General features: G+C 49.4%; 1 protein-coding gene, 1 long non-coding RNA gene, 2 other non-coding genes and 1 pseudogene across 20 annotated transcripts in view; all 5 read left to right on the top strand.

Moving 5' to 3' along the window:
• The first annotated feature begins 9 nt into the window (after nucleotides 1–9).
• LOC117093009 lies at nucleotides 10–2,914 on the top strand. Its single transcript, XR_004440999.1, has 3 exons — nucleotides 10–115; nucleotides 1,906–1,938; nucleotides 2,625–2,914. It is a non-coding gene; the product is annotated as an uncharacterized LOC117093009 (long non-coding RNA).
• LOC117094019 lies at nucleotides 1,451–1,655 on the top strand. The gene has a single exon (XR_004441353.1). It is a non-coding gene; the product is annotated as a small nucleolar RNA SNORA73 family (small nucleolar RNA).
• LOC117094018 lies at nucleotides 2,354–2,557 on the top strand. The gene has a single exon (XR_004441352.1). It is a non-coding gene; the product is annotated as a small nucleolar RNA SNORA73 family (small nucleolar RNA).
• A 968-nt stretch (nucleotides 2,915–3,882) lies between the features above and the next one.
• The window catches only part of RCC1 (regulator of chromosome condensation 1), a 35,399-nt gene continuing 21,897 nt past the window's right edge, over nucleotides 3,883–17,384 (top strand). For 2 of the 17 annotated variants that reach the window (XM_033227519.1, XM_033227513.1), the window contains exon 1: nucleotides 13,403–13,473. Coding sequence is in view for 7 of the 17 variants with exons in the window: in XM_033227509.1 (XP_033083400.1) it covers nucleotides 13,321–13,473 (153 nt within the window). In the remaining 10 variants the exon portion in view is untranslated. Of the gene's footprint in view, nucleotides 3,941–11,906; nucleotides 12,043–13,305; nucleotides 13,474–13,795; nucleotides 13,939–17,384 lie in introns of those variants that run through there. The other 15 variants (XM_033227512.1, XM_033227517.1, XM_033227522.1 and 12 more) reach the window with 15 other exon arrangements.
• Nucleotides 12,663–12,760, top strand: LOC117094102 (annotated as a pseudogene).

The following is a 17,384-nucleotide window of genomic DNA, read 5'->3' as shown; positions in this document are numbered from 1 at the left end:
CACGCGCACTATACATTCCATGACTTCCGGGCACTTCGTAAGGTTTAAATAAGGATGCTTTGCGTTCACTCGCCCTTTTGGAGACAAGATTCGCGGTCGTCTGTTCTTGGGCTTGGTAAGTGTTATCAGATACCTGCCACCGGAGTTGTGGGTCTAATACTATGAATCAGCAGCCGGGCATCCGTAGGATCATATAGTATTTTATTTATTTATGTATTTGTTTTTTTGAGACGGAGTCTCGGTTTGTCACGCAGGCTGGGCTGCAGTGGCACGATCTTGGCTCGGTGCAACCTCCGCCTGACGGGTTCAAGCGATTCTCGTGCCTCACCCTCCCCAGCAGCTGGGATTACAGGCACGCGCCACCACGCCCGGCCAATTTTTGTATTCTTAGTAGAGACAGGGTTTCGCTATACTGGTCAGGCTAGTTTTGAACTCCTGACCTCCGGTGATCCACAGGCCTCGACCTTCTAAAGTGCTGGGATTACAGGCGTGAGTCACCACGCCTGGCCGAGAATCATGTAATTTAAAACTATATATGGATGTCGTAGGCGGCATCCGTCCCAACTAATGTACGCGTTAGACGGGCCTGGCCCAGAAGTGGGCCATGGAGACCTCGGGACCTGCAGGGCTGCCAGCCGACCCGCCGAGTCTCTGAATCTGAAGGTGCACCGTCACCACCGCTGTTTATCTTACTGCCTCTCAGTAGGCACATTGTCGTTCTCAATGGAATTGCAGTTTTATTCCGGATCCTTACTTGCCTTTAAGAATTTTCTCAATTTTTTCTTTTTTTTTTTTTTTCTTGATCGCGACCCCTACTGGGCTCAAGCAATTCTCCTGTCTCAGCCTCCCGAGTAGCTGGTACTACAGGCGTGTACCACTACGCCCGGCTTATTTTTATATTTTTAGTAGAGACGGGATTTGGTACTACAGGCGTGTACCACTACGCCCGGCTTATTTTTATATTTTTAGTAGAGACGGGATTTAACCATGTTGGCCTGGCCGGTCTCCAACTCCTTACCTTGCGGTCCGCCACGCCCGGCCTAAGATTTTCATAGTTTCGAAGCATACTGTTCGTAATTCTGCTTTCTCGTACTTTTGTGAGTTGGGTCATTTTTATTTTTACTTTTTTAGGATTACAGGCGTGAGCCACCGTTCCTGTCCGATTTGGGGGTAATTTAACGAGTCCGCGTATTTGATTTGAATTTAGGATAGCTGGGCCTAATTGTTGTCTTTGTTTCTGCCATACCTTCCGCGTGGTACTAACCGCCTATTGAAAAGTAATCAGTAGCTGAATATGACATGTTACCCGTCTAGAAACCGATTTTTTTTTAACACCCCACTGTGGACAGGGTGGAAACTCGTTTGCGTTCTTGTTTAAGATCTGTAGTGACATGAATGGATGAAATTGTTTCCTATTGGATTCTGTAAACTTACGCATTACACTGATTGTCCAACGTGGATACACCCGGGAGGTCACTCTCCCCGGGCTCTGTCCAAGTGGCTTAGGGGAGCATAGGGCTCTGCCCCGTGATGTACAATCCCTTTCCACAACGTTGGAGATAAAGCTGGGCCTTGAGTCTGCGCCTGCATATTCCTACAGCTTCCCAGAGTCCTGTGGACAATGACTGGGGAGACAAACCATGCAGGAAACAGCCTTCTAGAGCACTGAATCTGGACTGAAGTCTTAATACGTGTTTAAGTAAAATTGGCTAAAAAGTAGCCAGGCATGATGATAGGTAGCTGGAGGCAGGAGAATCGCTGGAGCCCAGGAGTTCAAGGCTGCAATGACCTATGATTGTGCCACTGCACTCCCACCCCAGGCTATACCGTGAGGCCCCTCATTGGATCCTCATTGAAAAAGATTCGTGTTTTGCTGTACTAATAGATGAATACCTTGTTTTGCAGGATTTGTTAAGGATTCCAAGTAACTCTTACTTGGTAAGTAAATCTAATTGTTTTTGGCTCATCAGCTCTTGTCAATGATTTTCTGTGATGGAAGTAGGATTGAAGAGACTTTTATTTTAGTTGGTCAGGATTTATTTACCTCTGAGGCATTGAATCATTCTCAGAGCAATACTTTTGTTTGATATACCCAAATGTAAACTTGCTGCATTTTTGTAGGCATGTTGACATAACTTCAACCTACACTCTTCTGTAAAAATTGCTTTTCTTAATCAGCTGATTAAAAGTGTGCAATGTAGTAAAAGTTAACCTAGTGTGAACTGTAGGAAGCCTAATTGGCTTTATCTACATCTAGTCTGAGCTGAGAAAAAGATTCTAGCCCTTGAAAATACTGTGGGTGATTAGCCATATTGGATTTATCAGTTACTCCAATTCCTCACTAATGAGCATTCCAACGTGGATACCCTGGGAGGTCACTCTCCCCAGGCTCTGTCCAAGTGGCCTATGGGAGCTTAGGGCTCTGCCCCATGATGTACAGTCCCTTTCCACAACGTTGGAGATGAAGCTGGGCATTATGTCTGCGCCTGCATATTCCTACAGCTTCCCAGAGTCCTGTGGACAATGACTGGGGAGACAAACCATGCAGGAAACACATCCAGTGTACTAGATTTTAAGTTGAAGTAGGATCTTCAGGAGTCTAATCGTTATTTCTTTTCTTTCAGGAAAGAAGACAGTCTGCACTTAACACTTCAGCGTTGACGTTTAATTTTGGGGTCCTTTATATAGTAGGGAGAGTAGGTAAACCGATTTTTTTTGTAACAGGGAGGTTTTGACAATCTTTGGCAGACTTAGAGCAAAAGATTGGGGTGCATTTCATACCTCTTTGAGACAGTCTTGCTCTGTTGCCTAGGCTGGAGTGCAGTGGAGCAATCTTGGCTGCAACCTCAGCCTCCCAAGTAGTTGGGATTATAGGCATAAGCCACCACGCTGGCCCTCATACCTCTTTTAAGAGTTGGCCGGGCGCGGTGGCTCAAGCCTGTAATCCCAGCACTTTGGGAGGCCGAGACGGGCGGATCACGAGGTCAGGAGATCGAGACCATCCTGGTTAACATGGTGAAACCCCGTCTCGACTAAAAAATACAAAAAAACAAGCCGGGCGCAGTGACGGGCGCCTGTAGTCCCAGCAACTCGGGAGGCTGAGGCAGAAGAATGGCTTAAACCCAGGAGGCGGAGCTTGCAGTGAGCTGAGATCCGGCCACAGCACTCCAGCCTGGGCGGCAGAGCGAGACTCCGTCTCAAAAAAAAAAAAAAAGAGTCTGCTGTTTTGTATTAAAGACTTGGCATTTGGTTAGGAATGCACCTCCTTTCACCTCATTCACACCTTAACCAGAGAAGTGACTCTGCCTGGCCTTATGCCAAATTCCAGAAGGCACACAGTGTTGGTGGGTATTTTAAAAGTCCTTGAGTATTTTGCTTTTGTGTGATTTCTAATGTATTTGTAATTTACCTAACAAATTGCTTAATCTGCTTTGTTAATGTATTAAAATAAATATGGCTATACATGTTTGTGGTTCATTTTTATGTGGAGATGGCTGTGGTGACATCAGCCAAGAATCTGAATGGTAACTGCTGAAGGAAACTAGCATGATAGCTTCTGTTCTAAAGGCCCTGAAACCTAGTCTCAGGTGGGTCCCCCTTGGGTTCACTTTATATTGGCAGGTTATTGGGAAAATGGATATTAGGTCCTCACCAATAGGACCATAAGTCTGGGTTGAGTGCAAGATGAGTTGTTAGACCAATCCTTTAGCTTCCCACAATGTAGTGGAGGAAAATCAATGGTAGCCATGGGAGGCTGTGGTATCCTTAGCTGAGTTGTATGAGCCTTTGCTACCTGGTGCACCTCAGCCTGAAGATTGCTAGAATTGCTTGCCTCATGACATGAGTCATAATGGGAACTTTGTCAAGCCCCCTACACTGGCTGCCAACATAAATATTCAGTACCCTGAAGGATGGGAACTAATAGGGAATCATCTAGAAGGTAAAGTATCTGCTGGCATAGGGGAGGTGGGATAGCCATTAAGCCATTTGAAAGCTGATGGGACAGGTTTGAGGGAGGTGGGTGAGATTGGAGTTTGGTGGACTAGAGCTTGCTTGTCAGGGTGTTCAGGACAGGACTCGTCTGAGAATGGAAGCTAGTTACTAGCTAGGATTGCAGGGAAATACACAGCTTGATTTTTCTTAGAAGCGAAGTGGAGTTGAGGCAGTGTTGAAGAGGGCATCTTAAATGCAGCCGGGCTTGGTGGCTCACACCTGTAATCCCAGCACTTAGACTGAGGCAGGTGGATCACAACATCTAGATATCCTGACCAACATGGTGAAACACTGTCTCTATAAAAAAATACAAAAATACATGGACATGGTGGTGTGTACCTGTATGGGGCTGAGGCAGTAGAAATGCTGGAACCCTGGAGGTGGAAGTTGTGAGCCGAGAGCGCCACTGTGCTCCAGCCTGGTGACAGTAAGTCTCAAGGCATCTTCCTAAACCAGTTGGCGTTTGTGCTTACCTGTGCCAGGCACTGCTCTAGGTAAGCACTTAGCATATTAGTGCTGAGGGGGGCTTAATACAGCATATTCCCATGGGGAAACCCAGGAACCAAAAGGCTAATCGTCCAAGTCCACAACCAGAAGTGGCACCTCTGCAGAAACAGGCATCAAGTTCCCTGCTCAGAAGAAGCCAGATAAGTCAGTCCCATCCATCTGTGTATGCCCAGTCCCATTTGTGTCCTGCTCTGACTACATCTCTCCTAAGATTTTTTTCTGAACCAGTGACTTTAGTATGTTTTCAATTTATATTCTCAGGTGGAGTTCGGTAACTGCAGTGCTGGGCAGGAAATGAGTGAATTTCTATTGACCTACAAGGTACAGCTGAAGCAAAGCTGTCAGTAGGTGTTCAGGTCCCACTGCTGAACTTGAGCTTGCAATACCCCTTTAGACTGCGAACAGGCACTCTGGCCTCGTTCTTTGTGTAGGCAGACAGTATTGGTTGCCCATCTTAGGAGTCCTAGACTGCCCGGATTTGAATCCTGATCCCACCACTTGCTGTTTATGAGGCTCTGGGTGAGTTACTTAGCCCCTGTGCCTCAATTTCGTGTCACAAAATGAGAATGATAAACTACCTCATGGAGTTGTAATAAGGACAAAGGAGTTTATATCTGTGAAAAAAGTCTCTAGGTGGAGTGCAGTGGCATGATCACTTATTAAATAACATTCTTTTTTTTTTTTTTTTTTTTTTTTTTTTTTTTGAGACGGAGTCTCGCTCTGTCGCCCAGGCTGGAGTGCTGTGGCGGATCTCAGCTCACTGCAAGCTCCGCCTCCCGGGTTTAGGCCATTCTCCTGCCTCAGCCTCCCGAGTAGCTGGGACTACAGGCGCCCGCCACCTCACCCAGCTAATTTTTTGTATTTTTAGTAGAGACGGGGTTTCACCATGTTAGCCAGGATGGTCTCGATCTCCTGACCTCGTGATCCGCCCGTCTCGGCCTCCCAAAGTGCTGGGATTACAGGCTTGAGCCACTGCGCCCGGCCTAAATAACATTCTTTTCTGACTTCTCAGAAATCAAGGATACAGTATCCAATTCTGATTTTTTTTTTTTTTTAAAGACAGTCTCGCTTTGTCGCTTAGGCTGGAGTGCAGTGGCACGATCTCGGCTTACTGCAAGCTCTACCTCCCAGGTTCATGCCATTCTCCTGCCTCAGTCTCCCCAGCATCTGGGACTACAGGCACACACCGCCACACCCAGCTAATTTTTTTGTATTTTTAGTAGAGACAGGGTTTCACCATGTTAGCCAGGATGGTCTTGAGCTCCTGACCACCCGCCTCATCCTCCCAAAGTGCTGGGATTACAGGCGTGAGCCACTGCGCTCGGCCTTTTTTTTTATTTCGCCACCGAGTCTCACTCTGTCTCCAGGAGGGAGTGCAGTGGAGCCATCTTGGCTTGTTTTAACCTCCACCTCCCGGGTTCCAGCAATTCTCCCACCTCAGCCTCCCAAGTAGCTGGGATTACAGGCGCTACTGTAATCATTACAGCTGGGATTACCATGCCCAGCTAATGTTTTTTGTATTTTTTAGTAGAGACGGGGGTTTCACCATGTTGGCCAGGCTGGTCTTGATCTCTTGACCTCAAGTGATCGCCTGCCTCGGCATCCCAAAGTGTTGCGATTACAGGCGTAAGCCACTGCCCCTAGCCTCAAGCCTGATCTCTCTTTTTTTTTTAGATGGAGTCTTTCTCTGTCTCCCAGGCTGGAGTGCAATGGCATGATCTGGGCTCACTGCTACCTCTGTATCCTGGGTTCAAATGATTCTCCTGCCTCAGCCTCCCAAGTAGCTGGGATTACAAGCACCTGCACTGCACCCAGCTGGTTTTCGTGTTTTTTTAGTAGAGATAGGGTTTCGCCATGTTGGCCAGGCTGGGCTCAAACTCCTGACCTTAGGTGATCCACCCGCCTCGGCCTCCCAAAGTACTGGGATTACAGGCACGAGCCACCATGCCTGGCCAGCTAATTTTTGTATTTGTAGTAGAGACAGGGTTTCACCATGTTGGCCAGGCTGGTCTCAAACTCCTGACCTCAGGTGATCCGCCCGCCTCGGCCTCCCAAAGTGTTGGGATTACAGGTGTGAGCCACAGTGCCTAGCTGTCCTTGCTAGTTTCATATCTACTTCGCTCTATCATTTATTGAGAGAGGGATATTGAAATCCCCAACTGTAATTGTGGATTTTTATATTTCTCCTAGCAGTTCTATAAGTTTTTGCTTCATGTATTTTGCTTCATGTATTTTGAAGTTCTGTTATTAGTTGTATATAGTTATACAACTATGTTTTAGATATTGTCTCTTGATTGATTGACTCCTTTAAATACTCTGCTGTAAAATCTACTTTGTCTCCCACTCCTGCTTTTTTTTTTAATCTCACAAAATGGTGAAGTAGGCTTTGTTTCTATTTTTTGATAATAAACTGAAATTCAGGGGCCGGGCGCGGTGGCTCAAGCCTGTAATCCCAGCACTTTGGGAGGCCGAGACGGGCGGATCACCAGGTCAGGAGATCCAGACCATCCTGGCTAACACGGTGAAACCCCGTCTCTACTAAAAATACAAAAAACTAGCCGGGCGACGTGGCGGGCGCCTGTATCCCAGCTACTCGGGAGGCTGAGGCAGGAGAATGGCGTGAACCCGGAGGCGGAGCTTGCAGTGAGCTGAGATCCGGCCACTGCACTCCAGCCTGGGCGGCAGAGCGAGACTCCGTCTCAAAAAAAAAAAAATAAATAAATAAAAAATAAATAAATAAATAAATAAATAAACTGAAATTCAGAAAACTTTAGCAATTTGCTCATAGCTGCATACCTCCATCTTTCTTTCTTTTTTTTTTTTCCGAGACAGAGTCTTGCAGCTGGGGCTACAGGAGCATGCCTCCATGCCCGACTAATTTTTTTGTATTTTTAGTAGAGACGAGGTTTCACCATGTTAGCCAGGATGGTCTGGATCTCCTGCCCTCGTGATCCGCCCCCCTCAGCCTCCCAAAGTGCTGTGATTACAAGCGTGAGCCACCACGCCTGGCCTCTTTTTTTTTTTTAGACAAGAGTCTCACTCTGTCACCAAAGCCAGAGTGAAGTTGCACAATCTCAGTTCACTGCAGCTTCTGCCTCTGGAGTAGCTGGAATTACAGTCACACACCACCATGCCCAGCTAATTTTTTTGTATTTTTAGTAGAGACGGGGTTTCACCATGTTGGCCAGGCTGGTCATCAACTCCTGACCTCAAGTGATCCACCTGCCTCAGCCTCCCAAACTGCTGGGTTCACAGGCGTGAGCCACCACACCTGGCCACCAGCTTTCTTTTGACTAGTGTTACAACAATAGCCTAGGCAACATAGCAAAAGCCTGTCTCTACAAAAAAATACAAAAATTAGCCAGGGGTGGTGCTGTATGCCTGTGGTCCCAGCAACTGGGGAGGCTGAGGTGGCTCACTTGAGCCCTAGAGGTGGAGGCTGCAGTGAGCTGTGATTACGCCACTGCACTCCAGCCTGGGTAACAGAGCAAACCCTGACTCAAAAACAAAACAGTGTATCTTTTACTTTTTGTACAAATTTATTATTTGTGGATTTACTTTTATATTATTTTTCTTTTTGCAGATCCAGCGTTGGCTGAGCATATTTATTTACATATTCATTTATTTTTTGGAGACACATTCTCAATCTTTTGCCCAGCTGAAATGCAGTGGTGCGATTTCAGCTCACTGCAACCTCTGCCTCCCAGGTTCAAGCAATTCTCATGTCTCAGCCTCTAGTGTAGCTGGTACTACAACATGCACCACCATGCCTGGCTAATTTTTTGTATTTTAGTAGAGATGGGGTTTCACTATGTTGCCCAGGCTGGTCTCAAATTCCTGAGCTCAGGCAATTTGCCTGCCTTGGCCTCCCAAAGTACTAGAATTACAGGCATGAGCCACTGTGCCTGGCCTTATTTTTATATTTTATTTTTTGTAGGTAACATTTTAGGTTTTTCAATATGACAGTTTCTGCCTTTTAATTGGAGACTTTAGGCGATTTACTTTTTTTTTTTTTGGACAGGGTCTCACTCTGTCACCCAGGCTGGAGTGCAGTGGCAAGATCATGACTCACTGCAGCCTCGAACTGGAACTCCTGGGTTCAAACGATCCTCCCAGCTTGGTCTCCTGAGTAGTGAAGACCACAGGCATGTGCCACTATGGCTGGCTAAATTTTGTATTTTTTGTAGAGACAAGGTTTCACGATGTTGTCCAGGCTGGTCTTGAACTCCAGGGCTCAAGCAATCCTCCCACCTTGGCCTCCCAAAGCGCTGGGAATACAGGCATGAGTCACCATGTCCAGCCATATTATACATTTTTAATTTATAATAGTTTACATTCCATTGATATTAAACCAGTTCACCTGTAGTATAAGAATCTTCCCCAGCCTGACCAATATGGTGAAACCCTGCCGCTACTAAAAATGAAAAAAAAAAAAAAAACTGGCCAGGTGTGGTGGTGCGTGCCTGTAGTCTCAGCTACCTGGGAAGCTGAGGCAGAAGAATCACTTGAACCTAGAAGCAGAGGTTGCAGTGAGCTGAGATCGTGCCACTGCACTTCAGCCTAGGCGACAGAGCGAGACTCCGTCTCAAAAAAAAAAAAAAAGGCCAAGTCCGGTGGCTCACACCTGTAATCCCAGCATTTTGGGAGGCTGAGACTGGTGGATCACCTGAAGTCAGGAGTTTGAGACCAGGCTGGCCAACATGGTGAAACCCCATCTCTACTAAAAACGCAAAAATTAGCCGGGCGTGGTGGCACGTGCCTGTAGTCCTAGCTACTAGGAGGCTGAGGCAGGAGAATTGCTTGAACCCGGGAGGCAGAGGTTGCCGTGAGCTGAGAACACGCCACTGAACTCTATCTAGCCTGGGCGACAGAGTGACTCCGTCTCAAAAAAAACTTAAAAATATTTCTGGCCAGGCACAGTGGCTCACGCCTGTAATCCCAGCACTTTGGGAGGCCGAGGCAGGCGGATCACAAGGTCAGGAGATTGAGACCATCCTGGCTTAACAGGGCGACACCCCATCTCTACTAAAAATACAAAAAAATTAGCCATGTGTGGTGGCGGGCGCCTGTAGTCCCAGTTACTCAGGAGGCTGAGGCAGGAAAATGGCATGAACCCGGGAGGCGGAGCTTGCAGTGGGCGGAGATCCTGCCACTGCACTCCAGCCTGGGCGACAGAGCGAGACTCCGTCTCAAAAAAAAAAAAAAAGGCCGGGCGCGGTGGCTCAAGCCTGTAATCCCAGCACTTTGGGAGGCCGAGACGGGCGGATCACGAGGTCAGGAGATCAAGACCATCCTGGCTAACATGGTGAAACCCCGTCTCTACTAAAAAATACAAAAAACTAGCCAGGTGTGGTGGCGGGCGCCTGTAGTCCCAGCTACTCGGGAGGCTGAGGCAGGAGAATGGCGTGAACCCGGGAGGCGGAGCTTGCAGTGAGCTGAGATCTGGCCACTGCACTCCAGGCTGGGTGACAGAGCGAGACTCCGCCTCAGAAAAAAAAAAAAAAAAAAAAAAAAATACATACATACATACATAAAAATAAAATATTTCTTCCATTTCTCACTATATAGTCTTTGATACTGTCATATATTTTACTTTTATATATGTATAAAACCCACAGTACATTATTACAACCAGGACCTCCATATCAGCTGGTTGCAGTGGCTCACTCCTGTAATCCCAACACTTTGGGATGCCAAGGCAGGCTGACTGCTGATGCTCAGAAGTTCAAGACCAGCCTGGCCAACATAGTGAAACCCTGTCTCTACCAAAAATACAAAAATTAGATGGGCAATTAGCCGGGTGCACACCTGTAATCCCAGCTACTCAGGAGGCTGAAACAGGAGAATTACTTGAACCCAGGAGGCAGAGATTGCAGTGAGCCGAGATCACGCCATTACACTCCGGCCTGGGCAACAGAGTGAGACTCTCTCAAAAAAAAAAAAAAAAATTAGCTGGGCATGGTGGTGCACATCCGTGTTCCCAGCTTCTCGGGAGGCTGAAGCAGGAGGATCTTTTGAGCCCGAGAGGCAGAGGTTGTAGTGAGCAGAGATCCTGCCACTACATTCCAGCCTGGGTGACAGAGTGAGACTCAGTCTCAAAAAAAACAACTGGGGTGGGGTGCAGTAGTTCACACCTGTAATCCCAGCACTTTGGGAGGCCAAGGTGGGTGGATCACTTGAGATCAAGAGCTCAAGACCAGCCTGGCCAACATGGTGAAACCCTGTCTCTATTAAAAATAAAAAAATGAGCCTGGCATGGTGGTACGTGTCTACAATCCCAGCTACTCCAGAGGCTGAGGCAGGAAAATTGCTTGAACCCATGGGGCAGAGGTTGCAGTGAGCCAAGCCTGCACCACTGCACTCCAGCATGGGCAACAGAATGAGACTCCATCTCAAAATAAAATAAAAAATACAAATACAAAACTAAAAAAATAAATAAATAAATGCCAGGTGCAGTCGCTCACGCCTGTAATCCCAGCACTTTGGGAGGTCAAGATGGGCAGGTCACCTGAGGTCAGGAGTTCCTGACCAGCCTGGCAAAAATGGTGAAACCTGGTCTCTACTAAAAATACAAAAAATGGCCTGGCGCGGTGGCTCATGCCTGTAATCCCAGCACTTTGGGAGGCCGAGGCAGGTGGATCACCTGACGTTAGGAGTTCAAGTCCAGCCTGGCCAACATGGCGAAACCCCGTCTCTACTAAAAATACAAAAATTAGCTGGGCATGGTGGCGGGCACCTGTAATTCCAGCTACTCGGGAGGCTGAGGCAGGAGAATCGCTTGAACCCAGGAGGCAGAGGTTGCAGTAAGCTGAAATCATGCCATAGCACTCTAGCCTGGGTGGGTCAGGAGTTTGAGACCAGCCTGGCCAAAATGGAGAAACCCCATCTCTACTAAAAGTATAAAAATTAAGGCTAGGTGCGGAGGCTCATGCCTGTAATCCCAGCACTTTGGGAGGCTGAGGTGGGTGGATCATGAGGTCAGGAATTCAAGACCAGCCTGGCCAAGATGGTGAAACCCTGTCTCTACTAAAAATACAAAAATTAGCCGGGTGTCGTGGTGAGCGCCTGTAATCCCAGCTACTCGGGAGGCTGAGGCAGGAGAATTGCTTGAACCCAGTTGCAGTGAGCCGAGATCGCGCCACTGCACTCCAGCCTGGGCAACAGAGTGAGACTCCATGTCAAAAAAAACAAAAAAGAGTTCAGGTCACCTTCCACCACTTGTGCGATGACCCCAGAAAACTTGCTTTACCTCTTTAAACTTCAGTTTTCTTATATTCCAACTGCCATGAGGTTTTCATGAGGAACAAATGAGCTGACATGGATATGTTTCTGTAGTTAACAAAATAAAGGGTCTTACAAAATAGGCAATAATCATCATCATCACTCATTATTATTACATGAAGCTACATGAATAAGATTTTGGAGGAAGACAACAGAGAGAGAGAGGGAGATCAGAGATCCCAGGGTTAAAAGTTGGAGAAATTTCACAGTACATCATCCAAAAGAGGAGTCCATGATGGAGGCAGAGGTAAACTTGGAGAGGTAAGAAACTCTGAAGACAGGGGAGTCCTTTGTGGCAGGTTCTGCATAGAAGAAATTCAGCCTAGCCAACATGGCGAAACCCCGTCTCTACTAAAAGTACAAAAATTAGCCAGGTGTTGTGGCAGTCACCTGTAATCCCAGCTATTCAGGAGGCTGAGGCAGGAGAATTGCTTGAACCCGGCAGGCAGAGGTTGCAGTGAGCCGAGATCACAACACTGCACTCCAGCCTGGCTGACAAGAGCGAGACTCGATCTAAAAAAAAAAAAAAAAAAAAAAAAGTTCAGTTGGTAAGAACTCATCAAAAGTGTCCATCTAGACTTTGGTGCAGTAGAATGACTCAGAGTCTGAATCAACATGAAATCGAGAAAACATCATTTGCAAGAGTTTCAGGGAACACCTGAAATCCTGAAGAACTGTTTGTATCCATCCTGAAGAATGGGTGTGTTAACAAGAGACAGCCTTTCCTTGGTACCGGTTTTCCATCTCCAACCCAACCCCAACTCACACCCTTATCTCCTATTTTATCTGGTCTCTCTCGTTCCACTGGGTCCTCCCCACTTGGCTCCCGTTTTGCCCAAGTCCATTCTCTATTTTGTTCTATAAGATCTGATCATATCGGGATGCTTTTGTAGCTCATAAGAATGATGACTGGGTGTTCACACGCATGTGAGATGTGCCTCCCTCAAACCTTAAGACATGGGCACATACCCATCTGATGTTAACTCACGGGGAAAAAAATTTGATCATGCCATTCCCGTGCCCAAATCCTCATATATCCCCACTGCCGCAGGATACAGGCTGGACCCCTTAGACACACAAGACCCTGCATCCATGATCTGTCACTCCCACAGGCACCCTCTGCTCCCATCTACTTGGCAGTTTCCCACAACCTCCCTGGGTTCTCATGGTTCCCTGTCATGGCAAACGTCGCTTCTCCTAGGATGTCCTGCCCTCCTAGACTTAACTTGGAAAGCCGTTCTTAAGCCCCGGGCTGAGTAAGATGCCCCTGTGGGTATCACGGTCATAGCGCTGTGTGGCTGCTGATAGTCTGATTTTTCATCCTTCTCCATGCCCTCTTGAGGGTAGGGAAGATGAGTATCCTTTTTCTCCATACAGACCCTACCGCACGAGATTTTCCTAAACAGAGCGAAGTCAAGGAGTCTTTCTGGTTGTTAGTCCACGTGTCCCGATTTGGGGTTTCCAAAATACACACCCACTGGAACCGGGCCAGGGGAGCCAGCCTGGCCAAGAGCTCCCCCCAGCCCGGGAACGCGCCACATGCAGATCCTGGGATGGCCGCCAGGGGCCGCCGGGCTCTTTGTTTTCCTTTCTCGCCCGGGTCGGGGCCAGAGGCCTGCAGAGCGCATGCTCTGGGGCAGTTCGCGGCCCGGCGGGGAGCGCTGGAGTTCCTTGTGGCCGACGTGCACCGAGGTAGGTCTCCCTCAGGGCGCGCGGAGGGTCCGGGCAGAGGGCGGTGCGCGGGCCGGCCACAGCCGGGGCATGGGCCGGTCCACGCGGGCCTAGGTCGCTGCTCGCTTTCGCCCGTGTCGCGCGGCGCTGGCCCCACGTGAAGCCCGGAGGCAGGAAGGCGCGATGCGGGCTCGCGATTCCCCGGCCCCGCGGGGCGCTCGAGCGGCCGCTGGGCCCCGCCTCGTCGGAGCTAGGGCCGCGCGGCCCCTCCGCAGCCGCGCCTCTCACGCCCGCACCGCGGCGCCCGCGCAGGCGGGAGATTCAAACGGCGCGAGCGGGATGGGCCGGGTGCGCGCGGCCGCCCGGGCGGGGGATGGGTCTCTGCCGCGAGGAGGATGGTTTTGTCCAGCATGCGTTTGGAGAAGGCGGTTTGCAGAGCTGAGAGGGAGCCCTGCCCGAGAGAGGGTGGATTTTCGGAGCTCGAGGGTGGGTAGTTGGGGGTCTGCTGCGGCGAGAGAAGTCCCAGCGTCGGCGGGCACCCAGGCACCGCTGTGGACCTTTGGGAGCCGTGTGTCTCGAACTCCGCAGCAGCTCAGTCTGTCAGCAAATTATGTGCTGGCCATCTATTCCGTACCGCTCTTGCGGGGCTGGGGGACAGTGGTGAGAAGGGCAGGCCCGTGTCATTAGCGAACTATGCCCAGGAGCCCGGGTGACGAACGCTACTGGCAAGTCTTCATTCATCACATATTGACCTAACTTCGACCACGTGTGACTTGTGTGCCCTAGCAAAAGTTGAGCGTGTGGGGTGTTACGGGAACCCTCAGGGGGACCCCCCGCCCTACCCAGGAGGCTCAGGGATGGCTTTCTAGGTGAAGTGACTCTTGAATGGGGTTTTGAAGGAACAGAGTTTTTCGGGCAGCCTGAGGGTGGTGGGAATTGGGTGATTCAGGCAGAGGGACTGCACGTGCAAAGGCATGAAGGTATAGATATTGTGGTCAGGGATATCACAGGTCTTGAGGTGACTAGAGGAGGAGAGTAACAAGATGATACAACAGGGGCTGGGCCATGAAGGGTCTTGGGTGCAGGGCTAAGGAACACTGCGGGATGGAGGAGGCAGGGAAGGATTGCCCCAAGAAGGATATCAGAGTGAAACCTGGACAGATAAATTAGGAGTTCCCGAGGCTCTTGTTTCAAAGACCTCCCAAGAGCAGGAATCCTGTTCTGTTCCTCTTTACAACTTTCTCATCAGATGCCCTTGGGCAACCTACCCAGTCCCCCAGAGAATTGGTTTCCTTATCTTTATAGCAATGGTAGGGGGCATGTGGTGAGGATATAATTTTTTTATTTTTATTTATTTATTTATTTTTTTGAGACAGTCTCGCTCTGTCACCCAGTCTGGAGTGCAGTGGCCGGATCTCAGCTAACTGCAGGCTCTGCCTCCCAAGTTTACGCCATTCTCCTGCCTCAGCCTCCCGAGTAGCTGGGACTACAGGCACCCGCCACTATGCCCGGCTAGTTTTTTGTATTTTTTAGTAGAGACGGGGTTTCACCGTGTTAGCCAGGATGGTCTCGATCTCCTGACCTCGAGATCCGCCCGTCTCAGCCTCCCAAAGTGCTGGGATTACAGGCTTGAGCCACCGCGCCCGGCTGTTTTTTTTTTTTTTTTAGTAGAGACGGTGTTTCACTATGTTGGCCAGGCTGGTCTCGAAGTCGTGACCTCAGGTGATCCACCCGCCTCGGCCCCCCAAAGTGCTGGAATTACGGGTGTGAGCCACCGCACCCGGCCATTTTTTTTTTTTTTTTCCTGATACGGAATCTTGCTCTATCGCCCAGGCTGGAGTGCAGTGTTGTGCTCTCGGTCACTGCAGCCTCTACCTCCCGGGTTCAAGCGATTCTCCTGTCTCAGCCTCCCAAATAGTAATACCCTATAATTTTCATAAAGCAGTGATTCCAACATCTAGTGGAAGTTGTGGGTCCCTTCCCCCAGGAGAAATGAACCCACAGACCCAAGCACAGGTTGTATCCAATGGGGATCCCAAGTGAGAAACTCCTAGTGTGTGAAATATACCAGCTCTGTGCCTGGCATAACAGCAGCTCACCAAATGTATATTGTTGACACACGAGCCCTCTCCTCCCTTCCCTCCTGGGGACCTTTCACACAAAGAGATTTTTCAGCCTGAGTCTGGCAGGCAAGTTCTCCCTCCTGGCGTGGGTGACAGAGGGCACAGCTGCAGTGGTCTGGGAGGGCTCTGTTTCCTTTTACAGAAATTGAGGCTGTAGTGAGGTCCCTGGAGGTCAGGGCAGGAGCACCCAACTCCAGGCAGACTGTCTAGACTGGCATGCCTACCCACTTTCTTTTTTTTTTTTTTTTTTTTTTTTTTTTTAGTAGAGACGGGGTTTCACCTTGTAGACCAGGATGGTCTCGATCTCCTGACCTCGTGATCCACCCGTCTCGGCCTCCCAAAGTGCTGGGATTACAGGCTTGAGCCACCGCGCCCGGCCCCCACTTTCTTCAATAAATAAGGAAAGTGAGGTGGGGTAGGGCAGCTCTGGCTCTGGTGGAGCAGGGTCATGAGACTGGGGTTTCATTGCACCTCTGTGTGACCTGGGTCACCTTTCCCTGAGCCTCATCTTCCCCTTAGCTGTAAAACCGGGATGAATCTGCTCACCTCAAAGGGCAGCTGTGGGCATTCTGGAGTGCCTGATGGTGGAAGCTGACTCTGTAGCCGACTTATCTGTGACTGTCTCACTCTTCTCCCACAGACTGTATGCTCCTTGAAGATGGAAGCTGTGTTGGGTGGGGCTGGGCAGGGAAGCATGATGCTAAAAGCCGACTCCTTATTCCCAGCCCAGACACTGCCAGGTTAAGAAAACAGCCACAGGCTGGGTGCGGTGGCTCACGCCTGTAATCCCAGCACTTTAGGAGGCCGAGGCGGGTGGATCACGAGGTCAGGAGATTGAAACCATCCTGGCTAACATGGTGAAACCCCGTCTCTACTAAAAAAAAAAAAAAAAAAAAAAAAAAAAAAAATTAGCCAGCCATGGTGACGGGCACCTGTAGTCCCAGCTACTTGGGAGGCTGAGGCAGGAGAATGGCATGAACTTGGAGGCGGAGCTTGCAGTGAGCCGAGATCGCGCCATTGCACTCCAACCTGGGCGACAGAGCAAGACTCCGTCTCAAAAAAAAAAAAGAAAGAAAGAAACACAGGCAGAGAGAGAGAGAGAGAGCCCAGGCTCGGTGGCTCACGACTAACCCCAGCAATTTGGGAGGCTGAGGTGGGCAGATCACCTGAGATCAGGAGTTCAAGAGTTCAAGACCAGTCTGGCTGACATGGTGAAACCCCGTGTTTACTAAAAATACAGAACAATTAGCCAGGCGTGGTGGCATGCGCCTGTAGTCCCAGCACTAGGGAGGCTGAGGCAGGAGAATCGCTTGAACCTGGGAGGCGGAGGTTGCAGTGAGCTGAGATCATGCTGCTGAACTCCAGCTTGGGCAACAGAGTGAGGCTCCATCTCAAAAAGAAAAAAAAAAAAAAGAAAAGAAAAAGGAAAACACACCCAGAGCAGTGAGAGAAGAAGTCTGTACAAAAGACCCATTTGTGCTGTAGAGGCTGTGCAGGCAGGTACCGGAACAGGGCTCCACCTTTTAGAAGTGGCCATCTGGCTGGGTGCTATGGCTCACGCCTGTAATCCCAGCACTTTGAGAGACTGAGGCGGGTGGATCACGAGGTCAGGAGATCGAGACTATCCTGGCTAACACGGTGAAACCTGGTCTTTACTAAAAATACAAAAAATTAGCCGGGTGTGGTGGCGGGCGCCTGTGGTCCCAGCTACTCGAGAGGCTGAGGCAGGAGAATGGTGTGAACCCGGGAGGCGGAGCTTTGCAGTGAGCTGAGATCCGGCCATTGCACTCTAGACTGGGCGACAGAGCC

This window comes from Trachypithecus francoisi, unplaced genomic scaffold (genome assembly GCF_009764315.1).
Source record: "Trachypithecus francoisi isolate TF-2019V2 unplaced genomic scaffold, Tfra_2.0 Lachesis_group12, whole genome shotgun sequence".
Lineage (NCBI taxonomy): Eukaryota > Metazoa > Chordata > Mammalia > Primates > Cercopithecidae > Trachypithecus > Trachypithecus francoisi.
The sequence above is the reverse complement of the archived record's forward strand: the minus strand, read 5'-3'. Positions and strand labels throughout refer to the sequence as shown.